General features: G+C 43.0%; 1 protein-coding gene across 1 annotated transcript; it reads left to right on the top strand.

Moving 5' to 3' along the window:
* The first annotated feature begins 719 nt into the window (after nt 1–719).
* KCNV2 (potassium voltage-gated channel modifier subfamily V member 2) lies at nt 720–13,864 on the top strand. The gene is made up of 2 exons (XM_047769545.1): nt 720–2,314; nt 13,090–13,864. The coding sequence occupies exons 1-2, from the start codon at nt 914–916 to the stop codon at nt 13,369–13,371; spliced, it is 1,683 nt and encodes a 560-aa protein (XP_047625501.1). The 5' UTR covers nt 720–913; the 3' UTR covers nt 13,372–13,864.
* Nucleotides 13,865–19,166: the final 5,302 nt, after the last annotated feature.

Raw genomic sequence — 19,166 nt, 5'->3', positions numbered from 1 at the left:
AGTGATGAAGAACTTTTCATTGGAAGAAAGGTTGGCTACCTATGCAGCAGCTGGGCAAAGCTGCAAAACCCAAAAACATTTATCCATCAGTCTTGGGATTCTACTTTGAAACATGCCCTTATTCTTTAAAAGAAGGAAGGGAGACAGAGTCAGAGGCAAAGAAAAACACAGAGACAAAGAGAGAACATGAGACAGTCTTAAAATCAGACTAGACTCTGGAGCAAAGCTGCTAATATGAATACATTTGGAAAAAAAAAAAGTAAGCACGTGACTGGATGGGAAGTAGATCATTTGAGATCTTATATGTCTAAACAAAAGATAAATGCTGAGAGGACAAGGGACTTGTTGAAGAAGGGAACTTTAAACATTCTGTTGCTATTTCCATCCCTGTCTGTGGTGGGTTTACCTCCAGCATAGGCTGCAGTTCCACCAGTTAAGCATCAAGCCACAAGCATCAATATTTTAGAGCTACTTCAGTTGATTTCATTTTAGCACCCGGACACTGCACACCTCCTAAGGGCAATTTTTATTAGCAATAATCTCTGCCACCTTCTGATTATCTACAGACTTAAAACCACATAATCATCCATTACGTCACTGAGTAGAAGGAGAGGGGGAGGAATCACTAAGAGGATCTAAATCTCTCCTAACACTTGCTTCTTCTCTACCAGCAAGATTAGAGCAGTCAAGAGCCATCTGCATATACTGGTCAGATCCCACAAGCTGGGCTGGGCTGCGCAGGGCCTGAGGAGGGGAAGCTCTGAGGATGATGCTGGGGACCCCAGGCCTGCTGGTCCAGGTCAGTCTTTCTAAGACAGGGAAGGGCATGTGATCTATGTCCTAGTAGCAGTGAAGAAGCTAGGGACCCTATCGAGGCCCGGAGGGAGAAGCAAGAGGTCTGCTTCCTGCAGCCATGCTGAAACAGAGCGAAAGGAGGCGGTCTTGGGGCCACAGAACCTGGAATACTACAGAGAGTGTAGACGAGTCCCAGGCAGCCGGCAGCCAACACCGCAGGAGCTTCTGCTCAGTGGGGGGCCGCTCAGGCTCCCAGGCCAGCATCCCGCCGTGGACCGAGGGCAACTATAACTACTACATCGAGGAGGATGAGGATGGGGAGGAGGAGGAGCAGTGGAAAGATGACCTGGCTGAGGGGGAGCAGCAGGCAGGGGAAGACACCACTGACCAAGCAGAAAGCCATACTGACGCTCCAGTTGTGTCGTCGACGCTGAATGTGAACGTGGGTGGCCACAGCTACCACCTGGACTACACCGAGGTGGCCTGCTACCCCAAGACGCGCCTGGGCCGCCTGGCCACCTCCACCAGCCGCAGCCGCCAGCTGGGCCTGTGTGACGATTACGAGGCGCAGACAAATGAATACTTCTTTGACCGCGACCCGGAGGTTTTCCAGCTTATCTACAACTTCTATGCATCCGGGGTGCTGCTGGTGCGGGACGAGCTGTGCCCGCGCAGCTTCCTGGAGGAACTGGGCTACTGGGGCGTGCGGCTCAAGTACACGCCGCGCTGCTGCCGCATCTGCTTTGAGGAGCGGCGCGATGAGCTGAGCGAGCAGCTTAAGATTCAGCGCGAGCTGCGCTCCCAGGCACAGGCTGAGGAGGCCGAGGAGCTCTTCCAAGATATGCGCTTCTACGGGCCGCAGCGCCGCCGCCTCTGGAACCTCATGGAGAAGCCATTCTCGTCAGTGGCTGCCAAGGCCATCGGGGTGGCCTCCAGCCTTTTCGTGCTCATCTCCGTTGTAGCGCTGGCGCTCAACACGGTGGAGGAGATGCAGCACCAAGCGGGGCAAGGCACGGGTGGTGGGGACCCGAGACCCTTCTTGGAGCATGTGGAGATGCTGTGCATGGCCTTCTTCACACTCGAGTTTCTGCTGCGCCTAGCCTCCACTCCTGACTTGAGGCGCTTCGTGCGCAGCGCCCTCAACCTGGTGGACCTGGTGGCCATCCTGCCGCTCTACCTGCAGCTGCTGCTGGAGTGCTTTACAGCCGAGGACCAGCTGCATGGCAAGGGGTCGCCCCGGGAACATGACCTGGAGACCATGGGCCGCGTGGGCAAGGTGGGCCAGGTGCTGCGTGTCATGCGCCTCATGCGCATCTTCCGCATCCTCAAGCTGGCGCGCCACTCCACCGGCCTACGTGCCTTCGGCTTCACGCTGTGCCAGTGCTACCAGCAGGTGGGCTGCCTGCTGCTCTTCATCACCATGGGCATCTTCACCTTCTCCGCAGCTGTCTACTCAGTGGAGCACGACGTGCGAGGCACCAACTTCACCAGCATCCCCCAAGCCTGGTGGTGGGCCGCAGTGAGTACCACTGGCCTATGAGCTTCCCTACCCTTTTTCCCGGCCTGGCAGAAGCTGGCCCTGCCTTTCCTGGATTATGCCACCTGCCTTGCTTTGTTCCCTCATCTTTCCCCTGCCTTGTTTACCGACCACTGCTTTCTCCATTCCTTCACTACCCCCAGCTAAAAACAGGGCTGGGTATTAAAAGTCTGGAAAGATCAAGTCCAGGAAAAAAGACATAGTCCATGCAATCTGACATGGTCCTAAGACTCTCCAAATCTAGATTTAATCTTAATATCCCTGAGACGCTGATTTTAAGCAGGGGCATTGTTCACTTATGTGGGAAGCTTCATCATTGTCATTCCTGTCGCTGTCATTTATTGAACATTTATTGACCTAGGTGGTTTATAAAGCTGATCTTAGTGCAGCATCATAACCATGTGAGGTGCTCATGATCGCTATTTTTTAAAAAGGAAACGTCAGAAGTGGCTTCAAATTTTGAAGGCAACTGTAGATGTATGCAGAGGAGAAAATAAGACTTGGCTGAATAGTGTCAACCCTAATTGAAATCCCACTGGTTCTACCTAAATCTGAGCATCTAACCCTGAAACTTGCTCCAATGTCACTAAAATTCTTTCGGGACCTGGTATTATTCCCCATTTTACTGCTGGGGGAATTGAGGTGCAGGTAGTTTGAGTGTTGACACACAACTAAAGGTAGAAAAGTGCGGATTGAAACCCAGGCCTGTTCATTTGCAAAATCCATGCCCTTTCCATGCCCCAGCACTGCCTCTCGCAAGCTTCAGTTTTTTTTCTGCATGCCTTGCTTGATTTGCACTTAGTGTATTAGTTATATTTGTCATTATTTTCATTTATGTTTGCCTTTTATAATAATTAATGCCATTTACTCAAATATCCATGTTTCTGAAATACTAGACTAAATCCCTGTAAAATCCCTGAATCCCTGTATTGAGACTTCTCAGGTCAATGAATAAGTTAACATATGTGCATAGGAAAGAACTCAGTGTATGATTTCCTTATTGTTTTAATGCAGATTGTTTGTAATGCCCTTAAAGACATTAAGCAAATAGAAACTTTTTTCCTATGTTAGAAAGTTGATATTTTCAGCATTGAGTATGTTAGATCCATGGTCTGCTGTTTTTTGTTTTTTGTTTTTTTTTTTGCCCCCCGTGGCACATGGATTTCCCAAACGCAGCATCAGCTCTGAGCTGAAGTTGCAACCCAAGCTGCAGCTGCAGCAATGTAGGCTCCTTAACCCACTGTGCCAGGCTAGGGATGCAACCTGCATCTCAGGGCTCCCAAGAGACCACTGATCTTGCTGCACCACAGTGGGAACTCCAAAATCCACAGTCTGATGTGAAGTTCTGATATGAACCTACTCAGGGCTCCTACTAATAGTATAGTAGAGTGGAATAGAAGATTTAGGTGTAGATTCTGGTAACAGATCTGCTAATAATTAACTGTAATGCTGCATATTTAACTGTGAAACCTCTCTCCCTTGCTCCCTGTCCTCAGTTTCTTTGTCTCTAAAAGGAGAGGGTGCAGAGCTTTATAATTCGGTGGGCCTTGCTTCCCTGGAAAGCAGAGCACTCATTTGTACAAGAAGATTTATAATCTTTTTTCAGTGACAGGATGAAGTTAGGCTCTTCTAAATGAGCTCTCCAAATGCTGCTCCTCTGATCATATTCCAAATGACAAAAGGTCATCCCCATAGTAGATAAACCATGTGTACAGATGGAGCTCATGGAGGAGGATTTGTCCAGCCCATGACATTTACTTTGGAAGCGAGTAAAACAAGGAGGGTAAAAAAAAATTCACACATTGATGAGGTAACACCAAGTTTGAGAGAGTCAAGTTTCCATTCAGCCAAATACCTGAGAAGGCTTGTGTATGCAAGCTGGATCTAGTGGACTCATTGATACTACATTTTTAATAAATAATTTTTTAACCTTTTGTCTATTAACATAAATTTTTGGTAAAAATTCCATTGCTAATAATGGATTTTTCTTTTTAAAAAACTTCCTGAAGTGAATGCCTATTGACCTGTTTAATTTCACTATTTAATGTATAATGAATGACATTTAAATTTTTCAAATCATTCCCTTTTAATATTAACTAAAGCTATTTTACTCAAGATCAGTGTATTCTATAGATTTTACAATAAAAATGGAATCACCAGTCAATTTTTATCTGTAACAAATTTTACAAGTACTGCTTTTACCAATGTGAGTTTTCTTTTGTGGCAGTTATCTCTATCAGCCACTATTTTCACAAGCCAAAATTTGCACATTTTAACCTTCCATTTACCAACTTTACCCTTTACCAATGGCCTTCATCCATTTTACTCTTTAAGAATTATGTATACCAGTAAAATTCATTATGGGTTAGAGAAAAGACTGATAAGCCAAACTTGTTTCTAAACTAACCTATGAAAACCATAGGAGCAATTCCCCTTGAACATTTGCAGACTACTCTATTCTCCAGGACCAATATATTATTAACCCAATTCTTCTATATACTTCTGAAGACATTGTATATTGTATTCTAAAGCCCTTTATTTTCAATAAAGCAAAGAGAGAAGACTACTGTCAAAATGATGCAGACAAAAATGTCTCATTTCCTTATGTAGATGCAAAGCAAAACGATGCAAAATATTACGGGAAATTATTCACATGACCCATAAAAATCCATCTTCATTCAGTGAGCAAGATTTCTTTTTTTTTTTTGAGTACTTACATGTGCCAAGTAGTATTTGAAACACTAGGGATACTGAATGATGGGGGGAAAATATGAAATTCCTTCCCTCAGGGAGTTTACATTCTAATGGAGAAAGATAATAAATAGTTTCAGATATTGGTGTGTCTTTTATAGGATAATAGAATAGAGATATCTGGGTACCTTTTGATGAAATAATGGAATAGTCAGAGAAGGCTTGGAAAATATGACATTGAGCTAGAACTTGAATGATGAGAAGGAACTCATCTAAATGGATATGACTAAGCAGACATGAGAATCTGAGATATAGAACCCTAACAGTAACTCTGATCCAGTGTTCTCCAAGTGTTTTACTAACTGCAGATCTCATAATTTTAAAAATTTTGAACACACACCCATGATAAACGTGTATGTAGTTATTCCTAAGTTATAAACTGTTGCTATAGTAACGATGCATCACAAATCATCCCAAAACTCAGTGGCTCAAAATATCAAGCATTTGTTCAGCTCACGAGTGTGCAAGTCAGTGATTCAGGCTAGTTTCAGCTATAAGGTTCTCCTCATTTGGACTGGTGTCAGTCACTCACATCACAGTCTGAGGATCAGCTGGCTGACAGCTGGAATGAAGAAACAGACTAGTCTGTCATCCTCCAGCAGGCATGTATGCATGGCCGTGGCAAAGGGCAAGAAAGAGAGAGAGTGCAAGCTCACTCATGCAGGCACTGATAAACTTCTATTCCTGTCACTTGCTCAACACATTGGCCAAAGTAAGTCACAAGGCCAAACTCAAGAGTCAAAGGGCAGAACAGGTTTGCAGGAAAATACTGCAAAGTTAAACAGCAAAGAGCTTAGATAGAGGAAGATTCAAAGGTTTGGGTCCAGTAATACAATCAATCTACTCTGGTAAGATATTACTGCTCAAATATATTATACACATCAGGAAGCAGGCACTCATACATTGAAAATGTAAAGATGAGGTAAAGAAAAATAAGATTGATATTTTCTCACCCCACTCCAGTGCAACATCCCTTGTGGTGCATTCATGCACGTTACGGACAGATTCTCTAATTCCTTCTTCCACATGTTTATGGTACTCTCAGACAACGACCAAATCTGACTTGGTTTTAATAATTTTCTCTCTCTCCATCCCAAGGAGCCTGCAACCTTCCTCTATAATTCAAACCAGGGTTTTAAGAGAAATACAGTAATGTTCATTATTGTGAATTCTCCTCCAGCTGCAGAACAAATCCCTGATGGACACTCAGGTCTGCAAGCGCTCTCGCATTAGGATGTGAGACCCATCCTGCTCATCTGTCAAATGGATGTTATTTGTAAGCGCTAATGTAATAGGAAACATATGTGAAATAGAAGCCCATACTCTATCTGCAATAAGTCGAAGCTACCACATCCGACTAGTTGATAGTCTTTATCACATGGAAGCAATGACCTTTGCTTCCAGATTCATTTGGGGGGAAATAAAACAGAAGTGATTCCTTCTCTACTGGGGAAAAGAGAGAGCCTGTAAGATACACAAAGGGGTCAGCTATTTTATCCTGGGAGGGCTTCTGAGTGTCCAGATAAATAGGCCTGTACCTGGAGCAGTTCCAGCCATGATGGGGCTCTGCAAGTTTGCTGGGTGTGGGAAATGAATGGCATGACTCAACAAGGACAATTAGCTCTGTGATGAAGCAGTAAGCTGTGGCCTCTGTTGTGGCCATGTTTTGAAGGCGAGGACAATTGGACTGTTCAACAGACCATTTCCTTCAGAGCTTCCCAGAGCAAGTTAAAGCTGGAGAAACCAAATAAGAAACTATGTCATGAACTCATTCCTTCAAAAACTCTTCAAAAAGAAAATTTATCAGAGTTCCTGTTATGGCTCAGTGGAAATGAATCTTACTAGTATCCACGAGAATACGGGTTCAACCTCTGGCCTCGCTCAGTTGGTTAAGGATCTGGTGTGGCTGTGAGCTGTGGTGTAGGTCTCAGATGTGGCTTGGATCCCACATTGCTGTGGCTATAGCATAGGCCAGCAGCTGTAGCTCCAATTTGACCCCTAGCCTGGAAACTTCCATATGCCGTGGGTGTGGCTCTAAAAAGCAAAAAGGAAATTTATCTCTTGTTGAAGCATTAAATAATTGTGGCCCAGAGACCTTGCTCTTATCTTTGCTTTCCTCAAGTATGTTATCATTTCCTTGCAAATACATGGCACTTACAAGATCACTGAGATTTATTTCATTTTTATTGCTTGCTTGCTTTGAGAAGACCCATTTGGAAGGTGAGTCAGGAGAACAGAAAAAAAAGTAGGATATTTTACACAGAGGAAATTTGATACAGGGATATAGATACAGAGGCTGGAAGCACAAAAAAGGGAAATTGAGAAAAGCTGAGGATTGGTAACTACAGGAAAAAGCGTCAGCCCCAGAACTGGGGGCACCCTTAAGAGAAGGTAGAGTTACTGTAACCTGGGAGTACAGAGAAGCCACTGTGGCTTTTGCAGGGACCCCTAAGATGGTACCATGAAGTTGGTACTAGGCATGCTGTAAGATGCCTGAGGCATAGTTATCTGGTCTTACTGAAGAATGAACACCAGAAGCGTGGAGTTCTCACTGTGGCATGGTGGGTTAAGAATGTGACTGCAGAGACTTGGTTGACTGCGGAGGTGCTGGTTCCATCTCCAGCCAGGTTCAATGGGTTAAAAGATATAGTGTTGCCACAGCCATTGCAGCTATGGCTCAGATTTAATCCCTGGCCCAGGAACTTCCATATAAAATACCTCCTCATTCCATCTTCTAGTCTCCCAACAGTTGGGAGAACATTTGCAGAACACAACCAGAAGACAGTAGGCAAGGCAATCTGGGAAACGTAGTTTGCATCCTCCCAGCAACTGAATTATAGAAAAAAGCACAGAAGGGTGTCTGGCTTGGGTCAGAGAGATAATGGATAAAATCCTGGCACAGAAGTCACGAAAGTTCTAGCTCCTTCAGAAATAGCACAGGAGCCATAAAAGGAGCAAAGGCTCTAAGATACTTTTGTGACTTTTGGTCTAGTGGTTGCCTAAGTTTAAGGTGGTCCCCTTTTATCTCTTTAAACTCCAATGTAACTTGAATGGGACATGATAGAACTGTAGAGGGCAGGGAGAAGTACCAAGTGAGCTGAGGATATGGAAGCTGTCATCATAACGTGTACCTTTCTAGGGATCAATCCCAAACTTGCCTTAGCTTCTGCACACCTCCCACTTCTTGCACAATTTATGTACATGTCAGAACTTTAATATTCAGATGAGGCTGGTGGTTCTCTTCAAGGTAATCACCCATGACCTCATTCTAACAGTGCTTCCACTGATCAAAACATTCTTTGAATTCCACTGAGGAATTATCTTCAGAGCCTATGACATGTCCATGTCTGTTGGCTTCTTTGTAGTGGTGCTAAATCATTACCTTTTCGAGGGTGGATTCAATATTTTTAAATTGTCAAGACCCTTGAGTTTAAGACTAAGGCCTAGAGTTAACCCCTGAGATGGCTAAGAACACTTGTTTCATGGTCATGCCACTGAATCCTCTGTGCAGATTATAATCCCAAAGAAGAATTCCTAAAATATTTGTAGCAACAGCAGCATGGGCAAGCTAAGTATAGCCTTTGAAGCTAACTCCTTTAAAGGACAATATGCGTTGAAGTATGTAATAATTTTAGCCAGAAGATGTTAGTCTTTACCACCTCAGATTCTTTGGGAAAACTCAGAAGGCTGTTAATTATTTTGAAAAATCCATTTTATTCTCTGAGATCAGGAAATGACTTCTAGTTGCATGGATTATTAGATGCTAAGACTTAATCTATGCCTAGGTCATTAGGAAGGAAATAAACATTCCTGGATGCAGGAGAAATTCAACTAGAGTTATTCTAAAGTTGTAGAGAAAAAATGAGTGTTTGTCCTCCTTGCAATATTTAGTTAAGCAGGATTTGCTGATTAGTGGGGTGAACTGCTAAGGAAAGTTACATTCTGGCTTTTGAGACCCAGCAGCTAGGGAAAATATCTAAGTTTTCAATGGAGTGATAAGTTTCCAGTTTACAGGGTGGCTGAGCCAGTCAGTTTTTGCAGGATATTCAGATGGATTGCAGAAATTTCAGTCACATTTCCAAACCCAACTCCTGCTAATTTGAGAACTCACTCTGTGAGGTCACTTGGGTCATTCTGGGGTCTTCCATTTTTAAAGCTCATTTGGGGAGAAATGGTTTGGACTGAGGAACATGGAGAAAAAGCTTCCATAAGCCAAGGAATCCTGAGTTCCTTTGGAGCCAAGAAGAAAGAAGCAGATCATCGGTTGAGTCAAATTATCCACAGAACCAACAACGCATAAATTAGCTATGCATTTTGAACAAATACTTCAGAATCAGTCACATGGAGTCTTCTAGCAGAAGAGATCTTTTCTCTAAAAATAGAGATCCAAGACATAACAAAAATATTTAGACCATATTAGGCACATCAGATATTTTATCTTCCTTAAGCCAGTTCTCTTTGCTTTTGACTTTTCACTCAAGTTTAGCCAAAAAAAAAAAAAAGTGAAGTTGGAGTTGGGAGTGAAGAAAGCCAGCATCGGAGGACTGGGCAAAAGTTTAAGTTAGGTACTTTGTTTCAACTGTTTTTCTTCTTCAATATCTTCCTGTCTCCAGCCTCCTCCCCAATCCTGGACCCTGGAGGGTATGGGCCTTTGGCCTTTCATGTGTGCTTCCTATTCTAAAACTACCCTTTCCTGTCACTCACCCTTTTGTTTTTTCTGGGGTTTTTTGTTTTTGTTTTTTGCTCTTTAGGGCCACACCCACAGCATATGGAAGTTCCTAGGCTAGGGGTCGAATTGGAGCTGCAACTGCTGGCCTATACCACAGCCACAGCCTGATTCGAGCCATGTCTTTGACCTACACCACAGCAACACCAGATTCTTAACCCACATAACAACTCCAGGGATCAATGGATACTAGATTGGGTTTGCTACCTCTGAGCTGCAATGGGAACTCCTGTCACTCACCCTTATATCCAAACTTGAGGCCTCTTTCAAGGAAAGCTGACTAAACATTCACACAAAGATGTGAGTGACAGTGTTAGTGAAAGGTGTTCGCACACCTGGACAGAGATCTGACTTGGGTTGACTTTCAGTGTGGCCAAGGGGCAAGAAACATACACACAGAGAAGCAAGGTGTTTTGTTTTGTTTTTTGTTTTAGCCCAGGATCTCATTTTATCACTGCCTCTCAACACTCTTTGGTCCAGAAAGTAGGAAAAGGTGATTCTCTACTGGAGACAGAAAGTCCCACCCAGTGTCTCTCAAACAGCACTGTGCAGAAGGCAGGGAGGAGCCTCTTTCCATGCCCCTGGGACTAGTGAGCATAAGAACTAACATTACGTCTCACACACCTTACACCTGGAACTCCTTCAGTTCCCATAACTGAGGTCTGTACTATTATGCTCTCCACATCTCAAAAGTAGAAACTGAGGGAAAGGGAACTGAGGTGACTTGCCCAAATCCCACTGCTGGGAAGTGGATTCAGACCCACATAGCCTAGTGGCACACCTGCTTCCTACACCTAGTCTACGCCTGCCTCTCTTTAATGCTTGTGTTTTTCCACCATGGGAAGGGCAGCCCATCTCTCAGCGGGTCTCTCCTTGGAGATGGAGCAGTGACAAGCAGTATGTCACTCACCCCAAAGGGAGTTGCAATGTTCCCTTTTTTATGGGCTGAAGGGAGCTCTGGTTCTTATCAGCACTACCAGATTTGCCCAGTCAGCCCACTTCTCCATTTCATTCCAACTAATCAATCACTATTAGTCTAAGTTCAGACTAACCTTTATATCTTCCAAACAAAATGTTTACATTTTTAAGTTAAAGGCTGTCTCAGAATAGATCAACAAGGTAGCTCCATACATTTTATAACCATCTGTTAGAAAATTCTACAAAGACTTAAATTGATGAAGCCAACATTGCCCCCTGGAGTTGTGCACCGCACACTTTTTTCAACTGTCATCCAGAGCCCTGCCTAAAAGTCTTCTAGTAATTTTGCCAAGAGTCTGAGGACCAAAGGGAGTCTTAGTACATGAGGCATAAAAAACAGGCCCCAAGAGATTTTCCTCGGTTTTCTCTGGCTACACTGGCTGATAACTAGTCTCAGGGGTATCTGCTTTATAAAATAGGAGCTTGTTAACCTAAATAAATCTCTAATTAGTGAAATTTAAAGCAGTGTGACAAGAGTGATGGGAAGAATTTCATGCAGGGTGAACATATTTTTGGTTGGTGACGTTTTCACAAAAGTCCCTTTGGAAAATAATCAGTATGTTTCTCCAGACAGTTGCAATTAAAGCACCTCCATATAAAATATCTCACTTGAAATACATAACAACTTCGAGAAATATTACAACTGTCTCTGTTTTAAGGATGGGAGAAGGACAACAGAGGAGATTATTTAATGCCTTTTGTGTGCTTAATACTGTGTTAAGTGCTTTATAATCATTTTCTTATTTAGTCCTCACCAGAATCCCAAGAGCTAGATGTTATCCTGGTGTTTTAGATGCAGGAAGCAAGGCTTAGAGACTCAATGTTTTGCCCAAGGTCATTCAGCCGGGAAGGGTTAGAGTCAGCACATGACGCCCAGTCTGACTGGCTTTAAACCCAAGCTCTTTCCAGTAAGGCTATCATGTAGACAAAGCCTGGGACCCCATCCTAAGATGGCCCAAGGTAAAGGGAGGCAAAGACCTACATTCCTTGAGTCTGTGCTACACCAAGAACTTCACACATGTTATCTTCTGTGCCCTTCACAACCACCCTTTAAAGTAGGTGCTACATGTACAAATAACTCATACAACTCAATGACAACAACAAAAGCCCAAAAAACCCAACTGGAAAATTGGCAGAAGACCTAAACAGACATTTCTCCAAAGCAGACATGCAGATGGCCAGTAGGCACATGAAAAGATGCTCAACATTGCTAATTATTAGAGAAATGAAAATCAAAACTACAATGAGGTACCACCTCACACCAGTTAGAATGGCTACCATTAACAAGTCTACAAACAATAAATGCTGGAGAGGGTGTAGAAAAAAGGGAACCTCCCTACACTATTGGTGGTAATGTAAATTGATAGAACCACCATGGAAAATAGTATGGAGAGACCTCAGAAAACTCACTATAGAACTACCATATGATCAGCAATCCTTCTCCCAGGCATATATCCAGACAAAACTATAATTCAAAAAGAGACATGCACCTCTATATTCCTAGCAGCACTGTTCACAATAGCCAAAACATGGAAACAACTAAATGTCTACCAAGAGATGAATGGATTAAGAGGTGTGGTACATAGTATTCCAGTAGTATATGGAATACTACTCAGCCATCAAAAGGGATGAAATAATGCCATTTGCAACAACATGGATGCAACTAAAGATTCTCATACTAAATGAAGTAAGCTAGAAAGAGAAGGATAAATAATGTATGTTATCACTTATATGGGGTATCTAAAATATGGCACAAGTGAACCTATCTATAGAACAGAAACAGACTCACAGACATGGAGAAGAAACTTGTGGTTGCCAAGAGGGTAAGAGAGAGGGAGCGGGAGGGACTGGGAGTTTGGAGTTGGTAGATGCAAACTATTACATTTAGAATGGATAAGCAATGAAGTCCTATTGTATAGCACAAGGAACTCTATCCCATCTCCTGGGATAAACCATGATAGAAAAGGATATTTAAAAAATAACATATACTGAGTTACTTTTCTGTACAGCAGAAATAGGCTCGATATTGTAAATCAACTGTAAAGAAATAAAGTAGATGTTATCTCCCTTATATCAGAAAGTGTGTAAGTGATAGGATTTAAATCCAAGTCTTTCAGCTCCAAAGCATGTGTTCTCCCATGAAATAGGTCTTACAAGCAAACTTTCTGGATCCAGGGGAGATAGTTACATGGCTCCCACATGCACCTTCAGGGAGCCAGAGACACTTCCCTACCTGGTTCTCTTCCTTTCTTCTCCTCTCTCTCAATGCCAACAATTCCATTCTATTTTCCTTCCCCTACAGGTGAGCATCTCCACTGTGGGCTACGGAGACATGTACCCAGAGACCCACCTGGGCAGGCTTTTTGCCTTCCTCTGCATTGCTTTTGGGATCATCCTCAATGGGATGCCCATTTCCATCCTCTACAACAAATTCTCCGATTACTACAGCAAGCTCAAAGCCTACGAGTACACCGCCATTCGAAGGGAAAGGGGTAATGTGGAGTTTCTACAGAGAGCCAGAAAGAAGATGGCTGAATGCCTGGCCAGGAGCAATCCACAGCCCGCCCCCAGGCAAAATCATTAATATTGCTTAGGGCCTGTGACTGGTGGAGGCTATGTACTTCAAGGCTTTATTCTTCCTTCCTTTTTTTAAATTATCAGGATTGGCAGAGAAAGGACATGTGAAGCAGATATACACAAGAGACATTCAGTTCACCACGTTCTCCTAGAAATGTTCATTCTGGCTCAAACTCAGGATGCTTCATGTTACTCTTTAACTAATGGTATTGTGTAAGAGTTTGACCTTCCCCAGGACATAGATACTGAAAACCCGAGAGGAGTAACAGCTTAGACTTCTCTCATAGCTGTGCCTGGCTCCTCAATAAATATTTTTGGACTTGAATTGACTTGAGAAGAATTCCCATGGTGGAAAGAAAAAAAAAAAATTCTTAGTTGTCCAGAGAGAGGAAATGTTGAGCTTTGGAGTCAGACTAACCTCTGTCAGAAGCCCAGATCTACCAGCTGTTCGATGTGGAGCAAGTTACTTTAACTGTCTGAGCCTCAGTTTCTTTATAATTTAAAAGCCTTCCTTGTAATATGAGCATGAGAATTTGAGTTTAATACTTGTAAATGCTCAGTAAATGATGGATATTAAAAGTGTTTGAGTAAGTATTGTGTAGTAGATTCTTCAGTGGCTCTCAAGCAAGGGAGCTTTTGTCCACCCCTCCCCCCTTACCCGAGGACATTGGGCAATGTCTAAAGATGATTTTCATTGTCACCACTGTGACAGAGGATGAGAGGAGCTACTGGCACTAGTAGGTAGAAACCTGGGTACTTCTAAACATGCACAGGACAGGCCTATCAAAGGGTTTAATCTGACCCCAAATGTCAGTAATGCCAAAGATGAGAAACCCTGGTCTAGACGTAATCTGGGTGCCCCTGGACTTGACGTGTGAAACATGCCAGAGGGTGTTAATCCCCCTTCCTCAACAGGAGCCCCCACATGTCCTCAGCTCTCAGAGACTCCTCTCCCTCTCCTTTTCATGAAAGAACAACAACACTGCCTTTTGGACAACTGTTCTGGGCTAAGCAGTGAACAAATGGAATTCGATGGACATGGTCCTCTGCTCTGGGCGCCATCTGTGGGTCAGAAACCCAGTTCCTCTGGGGACTTTCTCCCCCTGCCTACTTCTCTTCTTAATTCCTTCCTCCATCCATGGGGCTACTAGAAAGTGAAGTCCCAAGAATGAAGGCACTTTTGAACTGGACAAACAGAGATTGCTGCTGTAACCAGGGGCTTACCATGTCACCCATCAAATTTGTCTCAGCAAATTTGAGCCTCCACTCGCATCATAAAAATAAGGGTAATTGTTCTGTGCATTCTTACACTGACAGGCACTAGGGCTGTACTTTAGAATATATAACTTTATACATATTTCTTCTAAAATATAATATAAATATATATAATATATATAAATATATATAATATGTAATGTATAATCCTTCATGCATCCCTAAATAAGATAATATATATAAATATATATATAATATGTAATATATAATCCTTCATGCATCCCTAAATAAGATATTGTATTCTTTTATTTAGGAAGGAATAGGCTCAGAGAGGTTAAGTAATTCCAGGAAGTTCACACAACTAGGAAATGGTGGGGCCGAGCTTCAAGCTCAGGCCTCATCCCTAAAGCTCTTGCTCGAAGTCTAAACTTTTGGTTCTCAGGCTGCATCAGCACGACTGGAGGGCTTGTTTTTAAACACAGAGTGCAGGGTCCCACCTCCAGACTGGCTGATTCGGGAGGTCTGGGGTGGGGCTCGAGGATGTGCATTTCTACCAAGTACCAGGTGATGCTGATGCCACTGGTCTAAATCACTTCACTGCTGCTCTCATGAGGAGCTATGAATATGAAAGTAGGCTGAGCTTGGTAAAATCGGGTCTGGGTCTCCTAAGTCCTCAGCATCCTTAACAGCTTATAAATGACCTGGCACCTAAAGGGTGGGCAGAGCCCTACTATTGGAAGGCAGATCCATAAAAGAGGATGCTCAGGTAAATTTGAATTTCAGATAAACAACAAATACACTTTAGTAGAAGTATGTTCCACATATTTCATGACATATATCTCTACTAAAAAAAATTATTGTTTATTCTCAATTTGAATTGAACTGGGCGTCCTGAAGCTTCATTTGCTCAATCCAGCAGGCTTATAACTACTGCTCAGAGAGATGAAGTTTCCTCATATGGATGGAAATTACACCTTAGTCCTAAAACCTCATCCAAACATCAAGCCATTCGGCCAAAGGGGACTTTTCCCCTAACTTGCCAAATAAAAAAGGGAGGAATCTTGATTCAGACTCCTTCAGAAAAATTATGAAAACAGTTACAGCATGCAGGAAGTCTGGAGCATATAAGCATGTGACATGCTCAGGGCAGCCGCCACACCTTCCAGCTCATTGTGAGTCTGTGAGGAGGGAGGGCAGGGGTGGGTTGTCATGAAATGCATCTTCTGGAGATGCTGAGGGCACAGGGAAGAATTAAGGCTGATGTCCATCACCCCTCCCTCTGCTAAAGACACAGAGAAAATGACTGATCCTGAGCAGAATGGACTCCCTGAGTGAGAGGATTAGGGAGCAGTGAAGGCAAAGCTGTGGAGGCTCTGGCGAGGAAGATGAACTTTTCCAGGTCCCTCTGAGGGGTTCTGGTCAATGGCAGCAGCTGCCTCCTCCTAATGTCACTGGCCCCAAGTGCTCAGACAGCTGTGCTCTGCCTCCCCCGAGAGCAAGACAGACGGAGTTAAAGCGCAAAGAAATAACATTTCAGGAGCCCCACTGTGCACCAGGCACAGAACCTACATTATTTCACTTAATCCTTCAATAGCCCTAAGAAGCAGGTTTCAAGGTGCTCAGAGGCTTAGTCACAATGACCTTGATAAGGTCTTTGCAACTGGGTTTAGAATTTGGCTCTACCATTTACTATGAGGTTCAACAATATAAAATCATGATTTTCATCAAACACAGATGAATATTGGCAGTTTCATATGGTATAACTGAATAGTCGTGTGAACACAATTTCTGTGAGCCTCAGTTTCTGTGTTGTTAAAATGGAGATAGTAATAGTGTCTCCTCAGGAGTGTGGTAGTAATTAAAAGGCATAATGTATTTAAAACCCTGAGCACACTGTTTGGCACATGTTAAGGACTAACTACATGTGGTTGCAATTATGATCATCATTACTACTTTGCTGGCTATACAGAAAAATTGTACAAGCCCAGAGAGAGTTGCTTGTCATCAAAGAGAGGATTCTGGGGAGGGAGACAGTTTGTGAACCTTATTGCAAGAGCCTAGCCATTCAGGGCTGTGCACAAGGATCCAGACCAGTCTGTCCAATAAAACTGTCTGTGATGATGGAAACAATGCAGTATCCACAAGCCATGTGTTGGCTATTGGACATTTAAAATGTGGCTAGTGTGACTCAGAACCTAATTTTTTATTTAGGTTTTGGTGTAATTGACTTATTAGTTTCAAGTATACAACATAGTAATTCAATATTTTTAAAGAGAGCGTTCCATACAAAGTTATTAGAAAATATTGATTATTCCCCTGGTGCTGTACATTACATCCCTGTAACTTATTTGTTTATATACTAGTGGTTTGTACCTCTTAATTCTCTTCACATATTTTCCCCCTCCATCTACCCCTCTCTCCACTGATAACTAGGTTGTTCTCTATATCTGTGAATCTGTTTCTGTTTTATTATAATTGCTCACTTATATTATTTATGTATTTTTTTTCTTTTTATAGCCACACCTGCAACATATTCCAGCCTAGGAGTCAAATAGGAGCTGCAGCTGCCAGCCTACACCACAGGTGCAGCAAAGCAGGATCCACGCCACATCTGTGACACAACTTGCAGCAATTCTGGATCCTTAACACTGTGTGAGGCCAGGGATTAAATCTACATCCTCACAGACACTATGTCAGGTTCTTAACCCACTGAGTCAGAATGAGAACTCCTATTTTTTATTTTTTTTTTGGCCACACCTAAGGCATGTGGAAGTTCCCAAGTCAGGGACTGAACCCGTGCCAGAGCTGTAACCAGAGCGACAGCCGTGACAGTGCCAGATCCTTAACACACTGAGCCAGAAGGGAACTCCTGCTTTATTTCTTAGATTTCACAATTAAGTGAAAACACAGTATTTGTCTTTCTCTGCCTAACTTATTTCACTAAGTATAATATCCTCCAGATCCATTCATGTTCACATGTGACAAAATTTCTTTCTTTCTTATGGCTCAATAATATTCCACTGTATGTATACATCACAAAAGGACATCACCTTACACCTGTCAGAATGGCTATCGTCCAAAGGACAAGAAATAACAAGTATTGGTGAAGATTAGGAGAAAAAGGACCCCTGTGGCACTGTTGGTGGAAATGTAAGTTGGTATAGCCACTATAAAAAATGGTATGGAGTGTCCTCACAAAATTAGAACTACCATACTATCCAGAAATTCTAATTCCATCCCTAGGTATTTATCTGAAGAAAACAAAAACAATAATTCAAGGAGTTTCCATTGTTGCACAGCAGAAACAAATCTGACTGGTATCCATGATGATGCGGGTTTGATCCCTGGCCTCACTCAGTAGTTTAAGGATCCAGTGTTGCTGTTAGCTGTGGTGTAGGTCACAGACTTGGCTAGGATCCCAAGTTGCTGTGGCTGTGGTGTAGGCTAGCAGCTGTATCTCTGATTCAACCCCTAGCCTGGGAACTTCCATATGCCATGGGTGCATCCCTAAAAAGTAAAAAAAAAAAAAAAACTAATTCAAAATGATATGAGCACCTTAACATTCATAGTACCATTATTTACAATTGCCAAGACTTGGAAGCAACCTAAGTGTCCATCAACAGATAAATGGATAATTAATTTCATTTTAAATTTAAATGGCTGTGGAGTTCCCATTGTGGTGCAGCGATTAATGAATCTGACTAGGACCCATGAGGTTGTGGGTTCGGTCCCTGGCCTCGCTCAGTGGGTTAAGGATCTGGTGTTGCCATGAGCTGTGGTGTAGGTTCTCCAGATGCGGCTCAGATCCTGCGTTGCTGTGGCTCTGGCATAGGCCAGCGGCTACAGCTCTGATTAGACCCCTAGCCTGGGAACCTCCATATGCTGTAGGAGTGGCTCTAGAAAAGGCAAAAAGACAAAAGAAACAAAAAAAAAATTTAAATGGCCACATGTGGCTACAGGCTGACATATTTGGCAAGGCAGTTACAGGCATTTTTTCTTGTGCCCTCATGGGGGCATCTGCCCTGAGGGCAAGAGGAATGTTCGGCTTTTTGTGGGAAAGTAGTATCAAGAGAAGAAGAAAATATGACTGTTCTGGCCCATAAGATGGGATGGGTTTCACGGAGAACACAGACAACACTAGAAGCAGAGGTTGTTAATCTAATTGGTAGATTGGAATAGCCTCTTTTGTTAAAAAGGAAAGAATGTATCTTCTAAAACAGGCACAACTACCAAAAAAAGAGTTCTGAAAGGACCATCTTCATCATTTAGTAAGTCCCAAACTTCACCCTGAGGGCCTACAAGTGGTAGCGGCCATTGACTCTTGTGAATCCCTGGGCATCTCACCACCCTTTGTTAATTCCCTTAAATCTGACTGCACCTCTGTAAATGGAATTGTGAAACTATACAAGGAGGATATTAGACTGAGTTGGGTCTAATACTTTATCAGTCTATGTCTACAAACCAAAACCTAAGCCTATAGATGTTTTAAGGTTAAGAAATCAAAATCTGGAGGTCCCACTGTGCCACAGTGGGCTAAAGATCTGGCACCGCCACAGCTGTGGCATAGGTTGCAAGTGCAGCTCAGAG

Source organism: Phacochoerus africanus, chromosome 2 (assembly GCF_016906955.1).
Source record: "Phacochoerus africanus isolate WHEZ1 chromosome 2, ROS_Pafr_v1, whole genome shotgun sequence".
Lineage (NCBI taxonomy): Eukaryota > Metazoa > Chordata > Mammalia > Artiodactyla > Suidae > Phacochoerus > Phacochoerus africanus.
This window is presented reverse-complemented; position numbering and strand designations above follow the sequence as displayed.